At 45.3% G+C, this 17,005-nt stretch overlaps 1 protein-coding gene across 2 annotated transcripts in view; it reads left to right on the top strand.

Moving 5' to 3' along the window:
- The first annotated feature begins 12,321 nt into the window (after nt 1-12,321).
- rai14 (retinoic acid induced 14) overlaps nt 12,322-17,005 on the top strand; it is a 41,187-nt gene continuing 36,503 nt past the window's right edge. For both annotated transcript variants that reach the window (XM_056587927.1, XM_056587926.1), the window contains exons 1-2: nt 12,322-12,575; nt 13,628-13,690. In XM_056587927.1, coding sequence (XP_056443902.1) covers nt 13,655-13,690 — 36 coding nt within the window. In that variant the 5' untranslated portion in view covers nt 12,322-12,575; nt 13,628-13,654. The remainder of the gene's footprint in view (nt 12,576-13,627; nt 13,691-17,005) is intronic.

Here is a 17,005-nt window from a genome sequence, read left to right as displayed (position 1 = left end):
TCCATGCCCACGGCCAGTCCGTCCGACCGGAGAGGAGGGGTCTGTCTCCGCACCACCTGCTGGTCCCACGAGCGGACCGAATCCCCAAGCCTACCGGTACGCGTGGGGCGGCACGACACCCACGCGGCACGCCCTACTCGATCCAGGGAGCATGGTCACGTAGATCCGACCCAGTCTGGCAGACGGAACCTCCGGGCAGAGGATCGACGTAGGCTGCATCCACGGGCAAACCGAGTCTTACACCACACGGCGGATCCCGTTCAAACCCTGAAGGGGACCTTCACGGTTCGGGCCAGGCTGGTCCCGAACCTCCCTATGCCCCTTTTGATGGGACGGAACTGCCCGATCTTCGCCAAACTATTAGGGGCCGAGCTTCAGGCACCCAGATGCCGACAACCTCGGACCAGACCACGCCGGTTGCCGCCTATATGGCCGCCCACCCGGCGCCATCCCGGTCCGACTCTGACGAGTCCCCCGACAGGCTCCCGAGAGAGGTGGCGCGGCAGACACACGCCTCGTCCACGGTCTCCCTTCCCCCGGGGACCCCGGACACGATGACCGCCTCCGAGCAGACACCTCCGCCAGACGGGAGGGAGACTCCACCCCTCATCGACTCCTCCGACGCCCCCCTGGCCGACGGGGGAGGCACCGGCAGGGGAGGTCAGTTCGCCACCGCCCAGCTGGAGGACGATGCTCTCAGAAACGCCTGGGGACACGTCCAGGTCCATGAGTGCCTATCGTGGGACTCGGTGAGTGGCAGGCAGTACCCACACTTTAGCACCAGGGGGGGGTTGCTATACAGGGTGGTACAGAGGGGGGGTGAGGAGGCGGAACAGTTGGTCTTTCCGAAACCATACGTGAGCAAAGCCCTCTATATGGCCCACACCCACCTTCTGGGGGCCCATCTGGGGATGGACAAGACGAGGGATAGAATGCTGAACCGGTTTTACTGGCCGGGGGTGAAAAAGAGCGTAGAGGGTTACTGCCGGCCGTGCCCCGAGTGCCAACGCACCGCCCCGAGACCCTCGGTACGGAATCCCCTCTTACCTATGCCGCTAATAGAAGTCCCATTCGACCGGCTTGGGCTTGACATCGTAGAGCTCCTACCCAGGGCTAATCGAGGCCACCGCTACATATTAGTTATGGTGGATTACGCCACCAGCTACCCAGAGGCAGTTCCTCTCCGTGTCGCCACAGCCAAGGCAGTGGCGAGGGAACTAATGATTTTATTTAGCAGGGTGGGGATAGTCAGAGAGATCCTGACGGATAAAGGATCATACTTTAAAGGACCTCATTAGTGTGTTGCAGATCCGCCACCTCTGGACCTCCGTCTACCACCCCCAGACCGACGGGTTGGTGGGGCGGGTCATCGAGGAGTCCCACAGCGCTTGGTCCAGCCATGTGGTCCTGGTCCCCAAACCGGACGGAACGTACCGCTTCTGCAACGACTTCCGGAAGCTGAATGAAGTGTCGGCCTTCGACGCCTACCCCATGCCCCGCATAGACGATTTGATAGAGCGACTGGGGCCGGCCCGGTTCATTATCACCCTGGACCTAACGAAGGGTTACTGGCAGGTCCCCCGCACCCAGCGGGCCCAAGAGAAGACGGCGTTCGCCAGCCCTGACGGGCTGTACCAGTACACCCCATACACCTCCCGTTCGGGGTGTATGGGGCACCCGGGACCTTCCAACGGATGATGGACCGGGTCATATGGACCAACAGGGAATAAGCCGCCGCCTACATCGACGACATCGTCATACACGGCAGCACCTGGGACCTACACCTACACCACCTCCGTGCCGTACTGGGGGCGCACCGAGCCGCCGGCCTCACGGCCAACCACAAGAAGTGCCACCTGGGCCTCGAAGAGGCATCCTATCTGGGCTATTGGGTTGGGAGGGGCAGCGTGAGGCCGCAAGACGAGAAGGTACAGACCATCCGGACCTGGCCCCGGCCGAGAACGAAGAAACAGGTAAAGTCGTTCCTGGGTCTCGTGGGATACTACCAACGGTTCATCCCTGCGTTCGCGACACTGACCAGCCCCCTCCACAGGTTGACGCGGAGGGCACTACCCGACCGAGTGGAGTGGACGGAGAAGGTCGAGGAGGCGTTCTCATGCCTCCGACGGGCCCTCTGCACCGAGCCACTCCTTATCCCCCCGGACTACAACCTCCCCTTCGTCGTCCACACCGACGCATCCGAAGTGGGCCTGGGAGCGGTCTTGTCACAGGTCCGGACAGGCGAGGAGCACCCGGTGACCTATATCAGCCGGAAACTCCTGGCCAGCGAGAAAACCTACTCTACCGTAGAGGAGGAGGCGCTGGCGATAAAGTTGACCCTGGAGATGCTCCTCTACTACCTCCTCGGACCTACACGCACCGCACCTTCACCCTAGTCACGGACCACGCCCCCCTGAAATGGATGGCCACGGCCAAAGATACCAACGCCCGGGTGACGCGCTGGTTCCTGGTGCTGCAGGACTACCACTTCCAGGTGGTCCATCGGCCCAGAGGCGCACACGCCAACGCAGACGCACTGTCCCGGAGGGACGCCTGCCTAGGTCTATCCCGGGGGGTCCCCGACTTGCAGCTGAGGGTGGGGGTGTGTGGCAACCCCGATCCAACTGGGGGGGTCAAACAACGCCAGCACCAAAATGTAAATACGTTGTGTTTAACAACGTATTTCCATTGTAATGGCGAAGTAACGCCCCTTCCCGTAGAGCCTATGAGATCGAAAAATATGAATGGGTTTCAATGGAGAGAACGTAATTATTTTTCTGGTCCCACATATGATTGCACTCTGATTACACATATGTTGTTTGTGGATTTAAATGATAATTTTTCATGTAAAGAAAACTTTCGGAAGAACTTTGACGATGTTCGGTTTTGTGTGAGGCCGCTTTGTGAACTACAGCTCTTCACTGCTCTCGACGTGATTGATATAGGCTTCGTCACCACCCGCACTTGGAACTCATGTCGATCTCTCTGCTCCACTTTTCCAAGGGGAGGATAAAAGCATCGAAAGAGGGGAAAATCATTATAAGTCGGGGCATGTGGAGAGTTTCAGATAGGCAGATGGGAAGATTGTCGGTCTTGTCCATGCCAGTCGCAGGGAGCGTGACGTCACATACAAGACATGTAGTCTTTCTCATTGGGTTTTCTCTACAGCCTTTAACTGAACAATTGCACAATACACGGTCAAACTCTTGACAAGAAAGAACTATCATTTAAATCCACAAACAACTTATGTGTAATCCGGGGCATATAAAGACTGGGGCCAGTCCATAACCATAAAAATATGAATGGGTGTCAATGGAGAGAAAATAATTATTTTCTGGTCCCAGTCTTTAGATGCCCTGGATTACACATATGTTGTTTGTGGATTTAAATGATAATTTTTCATGCAAAGAAAACTAAAATTTTTCGTGAAGAAGTTTGATAATTTTAGGTTTTATGTGAGGCCGCTTTGTGAACTACAGCTCTTCGCTGCTCTCGACGCATATGATATACGTCACCACACCCGCATTTGGAACTCGGCACAGAAATGGCACATAGAGATGGCACATAACTAAAACTCTCCACATGCCCCGACTTATAGTGGTTTTCACCTCTTTCTATGCTTTTATCCTCGCCTTGAAAAAAAGTGGTGAAGTGGAGCAGAGAGCTCGCCATCTCTGTGCCGAGTTCCAAGTGCGGGTGTGGTGACGTATATCATATGCGTCGAGAGCAGCGAAGAGCTGTAGTTCACAAAGCGGCCTCACATAAAACCTAAAATTATCAAACTTCTTCACGAAAATGTTTAGTTTTCTTTGCATGGAAAAATTATAATTTAAATCCACAAACAACATATGTGTAATCCAGGGCATATAAAGACTGGGACCAGAAAATAATTATTTTCTCTCCATTGACACCCATTCATATTTTTCGATCTCATAGGTCCCATGAGCTCTACCGGAAGGGGCGTGACTTCGCAACTCTATTTAGGACACCGCGGTCATGTCCTCTGTATTATTTTTCCTTAAAGGCCCACTATGCAACTTCGGGAATTTCTTCGCTTTTTTCTTGGTTTTGGCATGCACATTTCTCTACACAGCGCCCCCTTCAGTTTCGTAGTAGATATTTTACAACACTGTCGTAACAACTCGTTGACGACCCTTCCCCATGCACTTCTACGCGAGGCATGTGCATTTGTTTTCAAAGAAGCCGGCGAATGCGTGGAGCCATGTCCGAAGTAGATGTTCATAAAGTGTAGGCAAGGTTATGCATTTTTAAAATTGTGAATTTGTATTGCAATAAACATAAAGCCATCCTTTTTTATAGTTGACGGGGAGAATTTATATCCTAGATTATAATTGTTTTATCTTATGTTGAACAGAACAATCAGTGTGAGAGTGTTGGCCAACATAATAATCTAAATAAACATGAACTTGGATTCGGGGATTCAGTCTGTATCTGGGGGACGAGACAGACGAAAAGCAAAACATCAATGGAAACAAAGGTGTTTATATGGTTGCAACCAACAAGCAAGCTAGAAACATAGAGGGCTCACAACAAAACGGTCGAGAAAACAATTTTTACAGGGCTCACAACAAAATGGTTGAGCAAACACATTTGTACAGAGGCTATCAACATCAAGAATACCACGAGGACAAAGTTCACCCAAGGGTACTTTCAATTTCAAAAGCAACACGGCCAAATCGGAGTCTGATTTGCAGTCTTCTTTTTCTTTCAGTTCACACTATTCCTGAAAAGCTTGCCCAACGTTTACTCGTGTCTGGCCTCTCTGTCGGTCAGTCTCCCTTTTCTCTTCTTCTGTTCCTCCGACATTGGGTTTCTCCGTCTCTTTTTAGTCGGCTGATATATGATGAATGTAACAATCCCTTATTTACTTGTGTTTATATCGAGCCGGTTCCGTGTTTGGGGGTCTGTGCCGTAAAGCAATTCGTTACTTCGCGAGACCCAAGACTCCCGCGAGAGTGGGCGGCGGGTCGCCGGCAGAAACATATTCCTTTTCTCCGCCAAGATGCGCAAGGGGGAGTCGAAACAACGACAATCGAACAAAAATGTATAATGGAACCATCGCAATGACTCCTAGCCTGTTATATTAAGGTAAATCAAGCCAAAAAAGTTGCATAGTTCCCCTTTCACTCGTGTCTGATCTCTTTTCTGGTCCATTCTTCTTTTGTTCCACCGACAGTCGCCTCTTGGGTCCCTTATCAGTCGATTGATCCATGATGAATGCAACAATTGCCTCGCAACTGGCTGTTTATATCTAGCCGGTGCCATGTTTGGGTGTGTGTCTGTGCCGTAAAGCATTTTCGAAACTACAATCTGACTACATTTTCGAGGATACTTCCGCTGCGTCACATCCGGAATGTCCCGGTCCGAGCAGATCAAGTTGCATATGCGCTTTTTCACTGTAGAGGCGACATGGGTAAATGACACACCCACCAATCGACCCAGAAATGGATGCAGAACCATCAGCATAACTCTCAACCTGCATACTTAATGTAATTTTGGCTAAAAAAGTTGCATAGTGGGCCTTTAAGTTTCGTTCCTGCAATAGCGTCTCATAGGGTAATTAAAACGTGTTAATCCGTTGGTCCACCACTAGGTGGCATACTGCTATTGACAATACTACTTCAGTCTCCAGATGTGGATATTATTTGTGGTTATGATGAAGGAAGGAAAGTGGCTGAAGTGACTGCCATGTATAAACAAGCACTGGAGACTGCCAGCACCATTTTTGTTACCCCAAAAAAGAAGAGGATTACCGTGAAGCAGCAACATAGAGGCAATTTTATCCTTATATTAAATCCATCCTTTGCATTTACCTCACATTGCCAGTGACCCCATGCTCGTGTGAGAGGTATTTTTCGGCTCTATGCCGCCTAAAAACATGATTAAGATCCATTATTGCGGGTGAGAAGCTTTCTGGCCTTGCTCTAATGAATGTGCGTAGAATAATTCCCCTGCATCCCATGGGGGTCCTCCAGAGGTGGGCTGCATCTGGCCAAAGAAGAATTGTCACTTAGATAAGAGGTAAGACTTATTGTAAGCTATGGTATTACTTATTGTTACCTATTTGCATTCTTTATTTATCTACAGTTTTGAGAATTGACATGGGTTAAATGCGTATTCAATGAATTCTTTATATCATTGCAGAACATTGAAGAAGCCTGAGCAGGATCTCCACCTTTCTAATCTCTTTGTCTCACTCACTCATTCACAAGTCTACCGGTCCAACACTTAATGTGTATAGAAACAGATCATCTTAGTTGCAGTTTTTTGTGACACACACACACACACACACACACACACACACACACACACACACACACACACACACACACACACACACACACACACACACACACACACACACACACAGTTATACTTCAGTTATAGTTTTATATATATTTATTTTATGATTACAATCAACACACTCATATAAAGACACACACTGAACAGTTTTGCCTAAAATAAATGTTTAATCAGCAACACTGTGTGTGTGTGTGTGTGTGTGTGTGTGTGTGTGTGTGTGTGTGTGTGTGTGTGTGTGTGTGTGTGTGTGTGTGTGTGTGTGTGCGTGCGTGTTTTATTTGTATATACAGTCAAAATGGCATAACAAGATGTACGAATTTCATTGGGACTATATCACAGTTCATTTTTTAAACAATAAGTTAAATGTTAGACACCTATATATTTTCTACTTTCTTGTTTTTTGTTAGTGTGTATCAAAACAGGTCACTAGATGGGGCCTAGTGCTTAAGGAACCTAAAGCGCTTTAGAGGCAGTGAGTGGTCCTGCTGCAGAATAATTACAGCAGTCAAGCTGAGCGCATGGTAATGTTTCGCATGGTAAGTGAATCATTGATGATAACGTGCAATGTGTAGAGTTTAGTTGTTTTGTAGTTAGGTGCTAACATTTAGATGTTTAGCTTATGAGTAAGGTACAGTATAACTGCTACATTGAAAACGGTTTGTTGTAAACCATTTTCCTGTATGTGTGTAAATAGTGTGAGGGGTACATTTACCAGTAAGTTACTCACGGTAAGGTGGTCTATTGAGTGGAACTGAAGAACAAGGAAACAGTTTTCAATGTACATATTACCCATTATTAAAAGTATTTTCTGAAGATATTGTGGAATCTCCTACACTTTAAATACTGAACTTTGTTGATTACCTTGAGAGGTTATTTGTTATGTATTTACTATTTTGAGGAAACCAGCCACCTACCAGGCTATGGGGGCAACAATTGTGGGGGTTTGTCCGGGATAAGCGCCTCATGGTGACAGGTGCTAATCAACCAAAAACTGTGGGATCCTGATTTCCTGTTTCCTGAGCCATTGCATTGAGTGAAAGACTTCAGGTTTCCAGAGATGGCTGCTCCATGAAAACTACAAGGGGACATCCAGCAACAGGTTCATCAGCTGTCCAGCTCTGCCAACACAGAACTGCTCTATAAGATTGCAGTATCAGTCCAGACGTTTACATTTACATTTAGGGCATTTAGCAGACGCTTTTATCCAAAGCGACTTACAATAGTACATTTGTCATAAGAAATGCATCAATATATCGCTGTCGATATAGAAAGGATGTTCATAGAACCAAGTGCAAGTAGCCTACCACAATCGCTAGGTCAATCAATTCCCCGTGTCACAGCCATGATAGCAGCTACTGCAGTTGCTATACAGTTAAGTACTACAATACAATACAATACAATACAATACAATACAATACAATACAATACAGTGTACAATGGTGGCCAGAAGGGGGAGGGTGGCTATGCAGAGTCGAGGTGGACTCTGAACAGGTGAGTCTTGAGTCTTTTTCGGAAGATAGTGAGCGACTCTGCGGTCCTGAGAGCGGCAGGGAGCTCGTTCCACCACTGAGGTCCCAAGACCGAGAAAAGTTGTGACTTTGCTGAACGGCAAAGACGTGGGGCAAAAAGATTTGCGAGGCTAGGTTTCGACTGATAAGAAACTCTTTGACTTCATTGTTGACTTTTTGAGAAGTGAACAACCGAAGAGCCTTGGGGACCGAGCAACGGTTCGCCTGCTCGTCTTCTGTGAGCTCATTGATGAACTGCAGACGCCACAGACAGATGTTGCACAGCAGCAAGCATCTGATAAAGAGAACTCAAAGTCTTTGTCTGAGACTAAACCAGTAGAAGTATTACGTTTTCCCACAGGCCCAACCTCAGTGGTTGCTGATCAGGTATCAGGTTTGGTTAGGTTAGCAGGCGTAGCGGCGTCACAGCCTCGTAGAGAATTTAAGATTCATGCTGGTCAAATTGCTGAATTTCTATTCAGATTTGAGTTATAGCAATCTCATTTAAGCAAATTGATGAAGAGCTAGCAAAAGGTTCAGAGACTGAGCTCATTAGAACAGGGCTGAAGACAATTAAGCCAGTATCCATTCGAAAGGAAAATTGACATCCACCAGTTAACTTAGACCATCTTCTTGAGTGTGTGTAGGAGGTTATACTGCAAATGCTCCACGAAGAATCTGACGTGTTTACTCAAGATTAGGGGGACGTTGGCTACATTGCCGACTCAAAGCTGAATATCCACACAACCGATCACAGGCCTGTTCAGAAAACGAACAACTCCATTCCCAAACTCCTGTATAATGAGGTAAAGGAAATAGCAAAAGATCGTCTTGACAGAGGACAGGCCAGGATATCGGTGTCAGCGAGTTGTTCCCCAGTCGTTTGCGTGCACAAGCAGACCAAAGCCAATTGCTACAGTCAATACATTAGGACATAGACATAGCAAGATAGTATGTGTCTGGAGGCATTCTTAAAACCAGGGGAGGGTGTAGGGTAAGAATTCTGTCTACCAGACATAAATATGCATTGAGTGTAAAGGGTTAAAAACAATGCCCATGTCATGTGAAAAAATTAGGACACCCCATGAAATATGCAGTTCTATTTTAGGAAATATGGACCTATCAATATTTGATCGTCTTTCAAAGAATAATATAGATAACGGTGATGTAATGGAACAAAAGTCAATGAGGGTGTTACTTTGTTACAATTTATTTAACAAAAAAGTTAGGACACCCAGTGCCCTAATTGCTGGTTTTGGCCCCTTTGGCTGAAATTACCTAAATTAGACGTTTCATGTAACTGTCTACCAGTCTCTGACATCAGTCAGGAGAAAGTTTATTCCACTCCTCCATGTAGAATTCTTTCTGCTATGTGATGTTGGAGGGGGGTCCTGCATGCACGACCCGTTTCAAATCACCCCACATTCTCTCAATAGGATTAAGATCCTGGCTTTGACTTGGCAATTCCAGAACTCTGCACTTCTCTCTTTTGATCCATTCCCTGGTGCATTTACTGTAATATTTGGGTCATTGTCATGTTGCATGGTCCACATCCCCTTCAGCTTCAATTTTTTTGACAGATGGTCTCAAATTTTCCTCAAGCACCCTCTGGTACAATAAATAATTCATGGTGGATTCTGTGATGTTGAGCTGGCCAGGCCCTGCTGCAGCAAAACAGCCCCAGACCATGACATTTCCAGCCCCATGCCTAACAGTTGGTATGAGGTTCTTGTGCTCAAATGCTGTATTTGGTTTGCGCTAAACATACCTCCTGTTACTGTACCCAAATAATTATATTTTGTATACCGTACATCTGTCCAAAGCACACTGTTTCTTCCTTGCAAACCTCCCATGCAAATCACACTTGTGCAGTCTATTTCTAATAGTATATGCATGTACTTTGACATCAAAGCACATGCATCTGGGACTTTAAGTATCTTACAGTCTGATCTTGGGCTGACCTTGCTAGGATGGCCTGACATGGGCATGTTGACAATTGTCTTAAACGTCTTCCACTTGTAAATGATTTTCCGCACAGTGGAATGGTTGATTTCTTATTGCCTCACTGAGTTAGCGAATGGCATAAAGAGATTTTCAAAAGTTATTGGGACTATCACAGTTCATTGTTTGAATAATAAGTTCAATGATAAAAATAGACACCCATTTATATTTTTTATTAGTATCACAGTTTTAAATCTAACAAGATTGAGATTATTATCCCACAAGGTTTCTCTGACAAAGATTAACTTGAATGGCACATTGGTCATGATGGATCCCATAGGATCCCTCTGTGGGACATTGGGACGTTTGTTTTAATGCAAAAACAGCTCTTTGTCACATGCCCCATGTCATCATGCAAACTCTTCAACACTGCAGGTTTTAGCTTGTCAGGGAGGACTCGTTGTCTGTAGCCCAGTCTTACGGTTTAGAGTACTCCAACATTCACCTCCAGTTTATTCCACTCGTACAGTAATCGTCTCGTCTGTCTCCCCGTAGTTCTTTCCTCTCTCATTGGGGGTCGTTGATTTTGAGTTCCTTGGTCACAACTTCTTTGATCGCTGGATCTTCATGTTGCACAGTTCTGATGTTTTCTGGTATGACAAGAAACCCTATCTGTCAACACAGCATCTTTAACCTCACAGGTGAGTAGCAGTGCACCCCCCCAGGGAACATCCATGTCCTCGATTGTTGCTTCCTTGCAACACTGCAGACGCCTCCTCTGGAACTATCGTCCTGGTGTGTGCGTCCATTTGATGTTGAAGATTTCCTGGGTATGTGGAAAAAAATATCGACATCCGTTTTCTTCTTTCCCGGCTTGTTGTCCAAGAGGAAGTCTGCCAACTCCCCTACCCACCTGTGTCCCATCCATTCTTGCAGTACTCAGAATATAGGTCAGAACACCAGAGTGTGTTGTTAAGGTTTGTATAAATGCTGAGTACAGCTCCCATTCTGGCCTACCCTGTCAAGTTTACTGGAATTTAGGTGATCATTTCTCTAAGCAGGTGTTAAAGTCCTGGACCCGTTCCAGAGGACACGCAGTTTGTTGCACTGGTGTTTTTATGATACTGCTCCCAGACCTTCGTTTGACTCATCCGGGTGCAAAACAAATGGAATATTGAAGTTCGGGTCAGCCATAATGTGAGGGTTAGTCAGCCTTTCTACAAACCTCAACACCACACTCTGGGGTTCTGCTCTCTAGGTAAGGTCACAGGTGTAAGAAATACAAACCCAGCAGATAATGTCCAACTGATTTATTTGAGGCAGAGCGAGGCTTCAGCTCTATCAATAACAAAATGAACTCTCGCCTCACAGGAAGAATCCCAAAACACAAATAAAGGGCAAGAGACCACCATTGACTTAAACAGGGTAAAAAACCAAGCAAAAGAAGAAAAGCCAGTTCACCGTCGTATTCCAGGGGCAGGCAAAGTTCAGAACAGCAAAAAGCCAAAACAGGCAGGAACCAAACAGGCATGGATAATACAGGGCTGTGTGAACTGACTATGGTGAACTAAGAACAAACACAAGAACAATCTGTCAAGGTGGCACTAACAGAACAGGGTATAAATAGGCTGAGTTAATAGTTAACACACAATGTGGATGGACACAGACACATGGACTGGACCGTCAAAATAGACACATGGTGGACAACAACCAAATAACCAGCAGGAGGCCGCAAAGTCACTGAGTCCAAACAGGTGCTGACAGGTAATGGGTGGAGGGGGGAGATGACCTGCAGATCTCCCTTTTTCATCCAACCTTTATCTTTGATTTGTTTGGTGGCCTTCCCACTCATCTCATATAGTCACCCATATATATTAATATAAGATCATATAAATAGTTCTAAAACTTGCATGTGCTACTTATGTTTATCCTTCTAGATGTATTTTTTTTAACTTGATGTAACTTTTCTTATATACATCTTGGGACAACACTATTGAGTTCGCTTATTCTCCTTAAAAGACTTTCATAAAAAGAAACACTCTAAATAAATAAAACACTATCACTAGTCTAGGTCTAGAACCGTATGTCTGTTTTCTACGATCTTGCGAATCTTGTTTTAGTTGAAAAGGTTGAGAGATGTTGGATCATAGGCCTACCTTTAAAGGACATTGACGGATCAGCGGTGAAAATAGAACCTCTCCACTAGATGTCACTGTCGAGAAATTTGGCAAGTCCACCCTAATGTCCCTAAAGAAGATGATATTCAGAGAGAACTGATTGGATAGGTTTGGCTATTTTTAGGTTAAATATATTGACAGGGGTCGTATCAGAAACCCGTAAATATGTGTATTAATTATAATACAAATGTAATTACACTTAAATAAGTCCATTAACTTAAATTAATTTGTGCTGTTTTGTAATCCATTCTACTATGATAAATTGTAATGTTAGGTTTAAGAAAATGTCTGTAAACACCGCTTTAAACAACAAGCGAATGGGACAGAAGAAGACCGCGGAGCCCGGGCTTGTGACGTCACCCTCCTAAACCGGGTATCGTGCTCGCGAGTGCAGAGCGGGAGGCAGGATTCCCGAATAGCTCAACTTTTAATTCTTCAGCCCGGTCGGGACGTCAGTGTAGAGGGCGCTCAGTGGTGTTCTCCCACTTCCTCTCTCAGTCCTGTGGGTTATAGCCCTAACACCAGACCACTACTTCAGCTCGTTGTACCTCAGGCTTACAAATCTTTTTTTCGCTAAACCAGCGCCTCTTTTTTGGGCTGTTTCTACGACTTCCAACTTTGAAAGGTGAGTGTTCCTAAGCTGAAAGCACGAAGTGGTTGATGACCAGTAGTAATGCTATGCTTGTTTGAGTGAACCCGCTGCCTGACAAGTTTGTTGTTTTTTTAACGTTGTGGTACACTGGTAGTGTGGTGTTTGTGTTAATACAGTTCACTTCCATGATCCAGTGTTTGTGTTCGGACAGTCCACTGTGATTGTCCTGTGTTTGTTAATACAGTTCACTACGAGGTTCCAGTGTGTGTGTTCAGATAGTCCACCTTGATTGTCCTGGTGTGTTAATACAGTTCATTACGATGATCCAGTGTGTATGTTAATACAATCCACTGTGATGATCCCGTGTGTGTGTGTGTGTGTGTGTGTGTGTGTGTGTGTGTGTGTGTGTGTGTGTGTGTGTGTGTGTGTGTGTGTGTGTGTGTGCGTGTGCGTGTGTGTGTGTGCGTGTGTGTGTGTGTGTGCACTTATTTTTCCAGTGAATGTTTTATACGAAAGGTCTGAGGCAACACATGTTTATTGTTTCAAACCAAAAAAGGTGAACACTCTTTGCAAAAGTACGTGAATTAGCTGAATCCGATTTTTGGGAAGTCATGCAAATATGCACAGACGATTAGGCAACATGCACTTTCATTCTCCAGGATGGTAGAGATAACTTACGGTCTGTCTGTTCGGGTATGCACCAAGGAAAAGCCTTTAATTATCATTTTTATGGGCTCGGCTACCTACCTAACTCATCGAACGTATTGCAACTATGTTATTACACTGCACACTGCATTCTCCTTTCTCGCAACACCATACAAGGCAAAAAACTGCTTTTGCATTCAGACATGGCAAACCCATTGTTGCCCAAAAATCGATTTTTATTTCAGTTTTCATAAAGAGAGGGTTAGCAGCACTGAAATCGTAACTCCTTCCTGTATATGGGTTCCTAGAAGCCTATAACAATGCTGTAGTTTATTTGGACTAACGTCGGCGCATCTGTGAGCTGACCCTCGCTCTGTTTCTGTGGTGATCTGGTGCGGTAGGAAGTCAATTAACTATCAGTCTTGCCCTTTTGTTCCCAGCCTCTCCCTGCATGGACCAGTTGGAACATGAAGAGCCTCAAAGCCAAGTTTAGGAAAAATGATGTAAGTTGTTTACTTTCTGTTTGTGTTTCTATGTTATTTACTGTCTGTAACGTTTCTATGTTGATCTCTGCTGTAATGCCAGCTGAGTCTAATTTTGTCTTGATGTTCTCTCTTTTTGCCGGCAACCTCAACAGAAAAGGGAACCCATGTTAACAGTTTTTTTGAAGCAGATATATAAGTGTGTTTAAGTGTGTAGTATAATTCCTTTATAACAATTTTTTATGCTGATCATATATTTCCTCAGAACCTTTCCTTACTTGAAAGACAATGACAAAGACATTGGCGTAATAAAGACAGTCAGATACACACACACTGCTGCCGGTGAACTGGTCATGCGTCTTGCTATTGAGTAGTCGTCTAGACTCTAGACAGACAGAAAGTTGAGGGACTGTAGCGTGTAACTAGCAACCCTTTCTCCAGCTAAACATGCCTCTAAGCTGTTCCAGACATGCGTTGGATGTTCTCGACTATGAATCATGAGATTTGGTTTGAGTTTTTTCCATGTTGAAGTCATCCATTCATTCCCTGCGAGGTTCCCTCACAGGAAGTGAGGCGTCTACCGGGTGTATGACTCATCTGTTGTCACGGTGACCATAATGACACCAGAGGCAATTTGTAGGAAAAGCCTGGTGGGCCATCTTCCAAATAGGACAGTTTGTAATGTTGAAGGCAGAGGATATTAACAGAAGGGCAAAGATAACGCATGTTGCAACATTTGGGTGAAACCTGGAATGAGTCGTAGGATTTTTACACAAAGACTATATGACGTTTGGCATCTTTAACTGCGATGGACTGCATGCATCTTAATGACTACTGTTAGAGTAAAGTGGATCCCAACATCATAATACATTTGACACAATACAAGACCACGGTGCTCTAATGGCGCTTGACGCTATGCCAGAGAAGTAGAGTGCAAAGACTGACTTTACTCTGCAATTAAAATAATGCAACCACAAATCAACCTTTGAGCCGGTTTTAAACATGAAATAATGATGTTTATAGGAAACAAACCTGTTTCACACAACCCAGCCCAATCCAGCGTGTTTCTGGGCCAGGGAGCTGATTACATTCATTATGCCTCCACAGCCCTTAGCCTACCCTCCTACACTCTCCTACACACGGTGGCCTGAAGCCGGGATCACAGCCTCGCTCCGTGGGAAAGTAAACACAATATGGACCTCGGATATTACGCCCATATCAGAGAAAAATGACATGCGGATGATTGCGTTGCTAGGAGATGAAAGTATTTGAATAAATGGCCTTGCTTTGTATCTATGTGTTATTGACCGACCTGCATATGGGTTTATAACCCCGGGGGTGGGAGGGGGAGTGTGTGGGGGTCTTATAGCCATGCAGTTCACATGGAGGACCTTGGAGTGGAGGCAGAGAACAAATGCGCTGAACGGATGCTGTTGGGACAGGAGAGCCTCCGTTGTGCGTTGGTGTAGCGCGGGGGTGTAGTGGACGAGGCACAAAGATGTGATATCTGGATGTGATTGTTGCTTAGAAACTAGACTGATCACGACTGTATCGCAGACACGTATCTGACACACAACTCTGAAACACTTTGGAAACATTATCATTTTTGTCTTGCATTTTCAGAAATGAGGTTGGTTTTGATATGCCTAGTGTAATCAATCTGAAAAAGGGTTTTGCAGTTGATGACTAGCTTGTAGTAGCTAACCTCCAATCAATGACAGAGAAGTAGATTACATGCCAATCCTGTTAAACATGGATGTTGTATAGTATTCCTGACGGGTCAATGCTGTGTTCTAATTCCTCAAGGGCATATGGCCCTCCTGGGCCATGGGGAGGGTAATGATTATGGACTGATCCATGACCAGTGTATTGCACTAGCGTGCTGTGCAACAGCACATTGTTCGCTATACAATGCCTGTGAGCATTTGAATTTCAATTATCCACCTTTCCCTTTCCAATATTTTATGAGTTTCTGTGGTTACACAGCCATGCATAAGCAGAAATACCATTTAGCAAATCACAACAAATATGCCTATAGCTGTGGCTTGTTTCTCTCACAGTGCAACATGTTTTTATACAATCGTTTTTATTGCATTTATTCTAGATCAAGAAAAATTGTGAGAAAATATTCCCTGGTTTCTATTTTTGAGTTATGAGTCTCAGTGATGGATTGCAGAGGAATGCCCCCCCCCCCCTCCAAGCTCTCCCTTATAAAAACCAAGCCATCCAAACATCCAGACATTAATTCTTCACAATCACTGGAGGAGAAGCAAACCTCCTTATAAATAGCCTTTTTGTGAAGTCATGCAGTTGCAACAGCCTCCTGTCATGTTCTAGCCGAGGTTCAGGGGCATTAAGTGGTGTCTTATCTCTTCCCAATCTGACTTGTTGTCTTGATGTTCCTCCAACCCAGAGCACTGCACAAAATCAGTGTTTTCTGGATGTTCCCCAAACTCCAGTGAACTACACACAATACCCTGACGGCTCTGCACTACACAACTCACCTCAGGCCTTGCTAACTTCTACTCCATGTTTTAAACATGAGCCCGGAGCAAAGAAGGCTTTCCCATTACCCGGGGAATGAAAGGTTGGTATTTTGGTCCCACAAAACTGAGGCTGACGATGTCCGGGTTTAAGGCCTGGCCCACTCTGGACACACTCTTATTTTGACCATTCAAAGCATTCAAACTAGGGGTGTCCTTTATGAAAGAACCTACATAATTAATGATTAATACAGAAGTTGTTTAGGCAATACTATGATTGACTAGAATGACTAACGTGCGCTTAAGCAAGGTTTAATGCCGAGGTGCTGGAAAACCTGGAATTCATGGAACGTGACCTGATCATGATAATACCCAGTACTGAAATATACTTGAAGATAAAAAGTTTTATAAAAGTAGAGTGAAATAACTATTTGGATTCTCCTATTCTTATCATTGGGTAAGCAAAGAAAAAATAACATTTTGAAAGAACGTACTACTTTACGTTTGGTAAATGTACCTCACATTAGAGTGTCATGAGCATCCCAAATATAAAATGTTTATCTCGAAACCTGACTACATCTTCTATGCGTCTGCACAGAGGTAAGAGCTCTCAGTGAGATGATAAGTGCTGCCTCAGAAGACCCTGCCCATGTTTAATCAAGACACTGTGAGCAGGTGTGCTGTCATACCAGGTCATGGTGAATCAGAGTGTGTGTGTGTCTGTGTGTCTGTGCGCGTGTGTATCGTTCTGCTGTCTCTAGACAGCAGCGTCTCAGCCTGTGTCTGGCTGGACGTGGAATCCATTGCTTTTCAGGGAGGGCTATACTTTATGGATTACTTAGGTTTAAGCATG

This window comes from Gadus chalcogrammus, chromosome 4 (genome assembly GCF_026213295.1).
Source record: "Gadus chalcogrammus isolate NIFS_2021 chromosome 4, NIFS_Gcha_1.0, whole genome shotgun sequence".
Classification (NCBI taxonomy): Eukaryota; Metazoa; Chordata; class Actinopteri; order Gadiformes; family Gadidae; genus Gadus; species Gadus chalcogrammus.
This window is presented reverse-complemented; position numbering and strand designations above follow the sequence as displayed.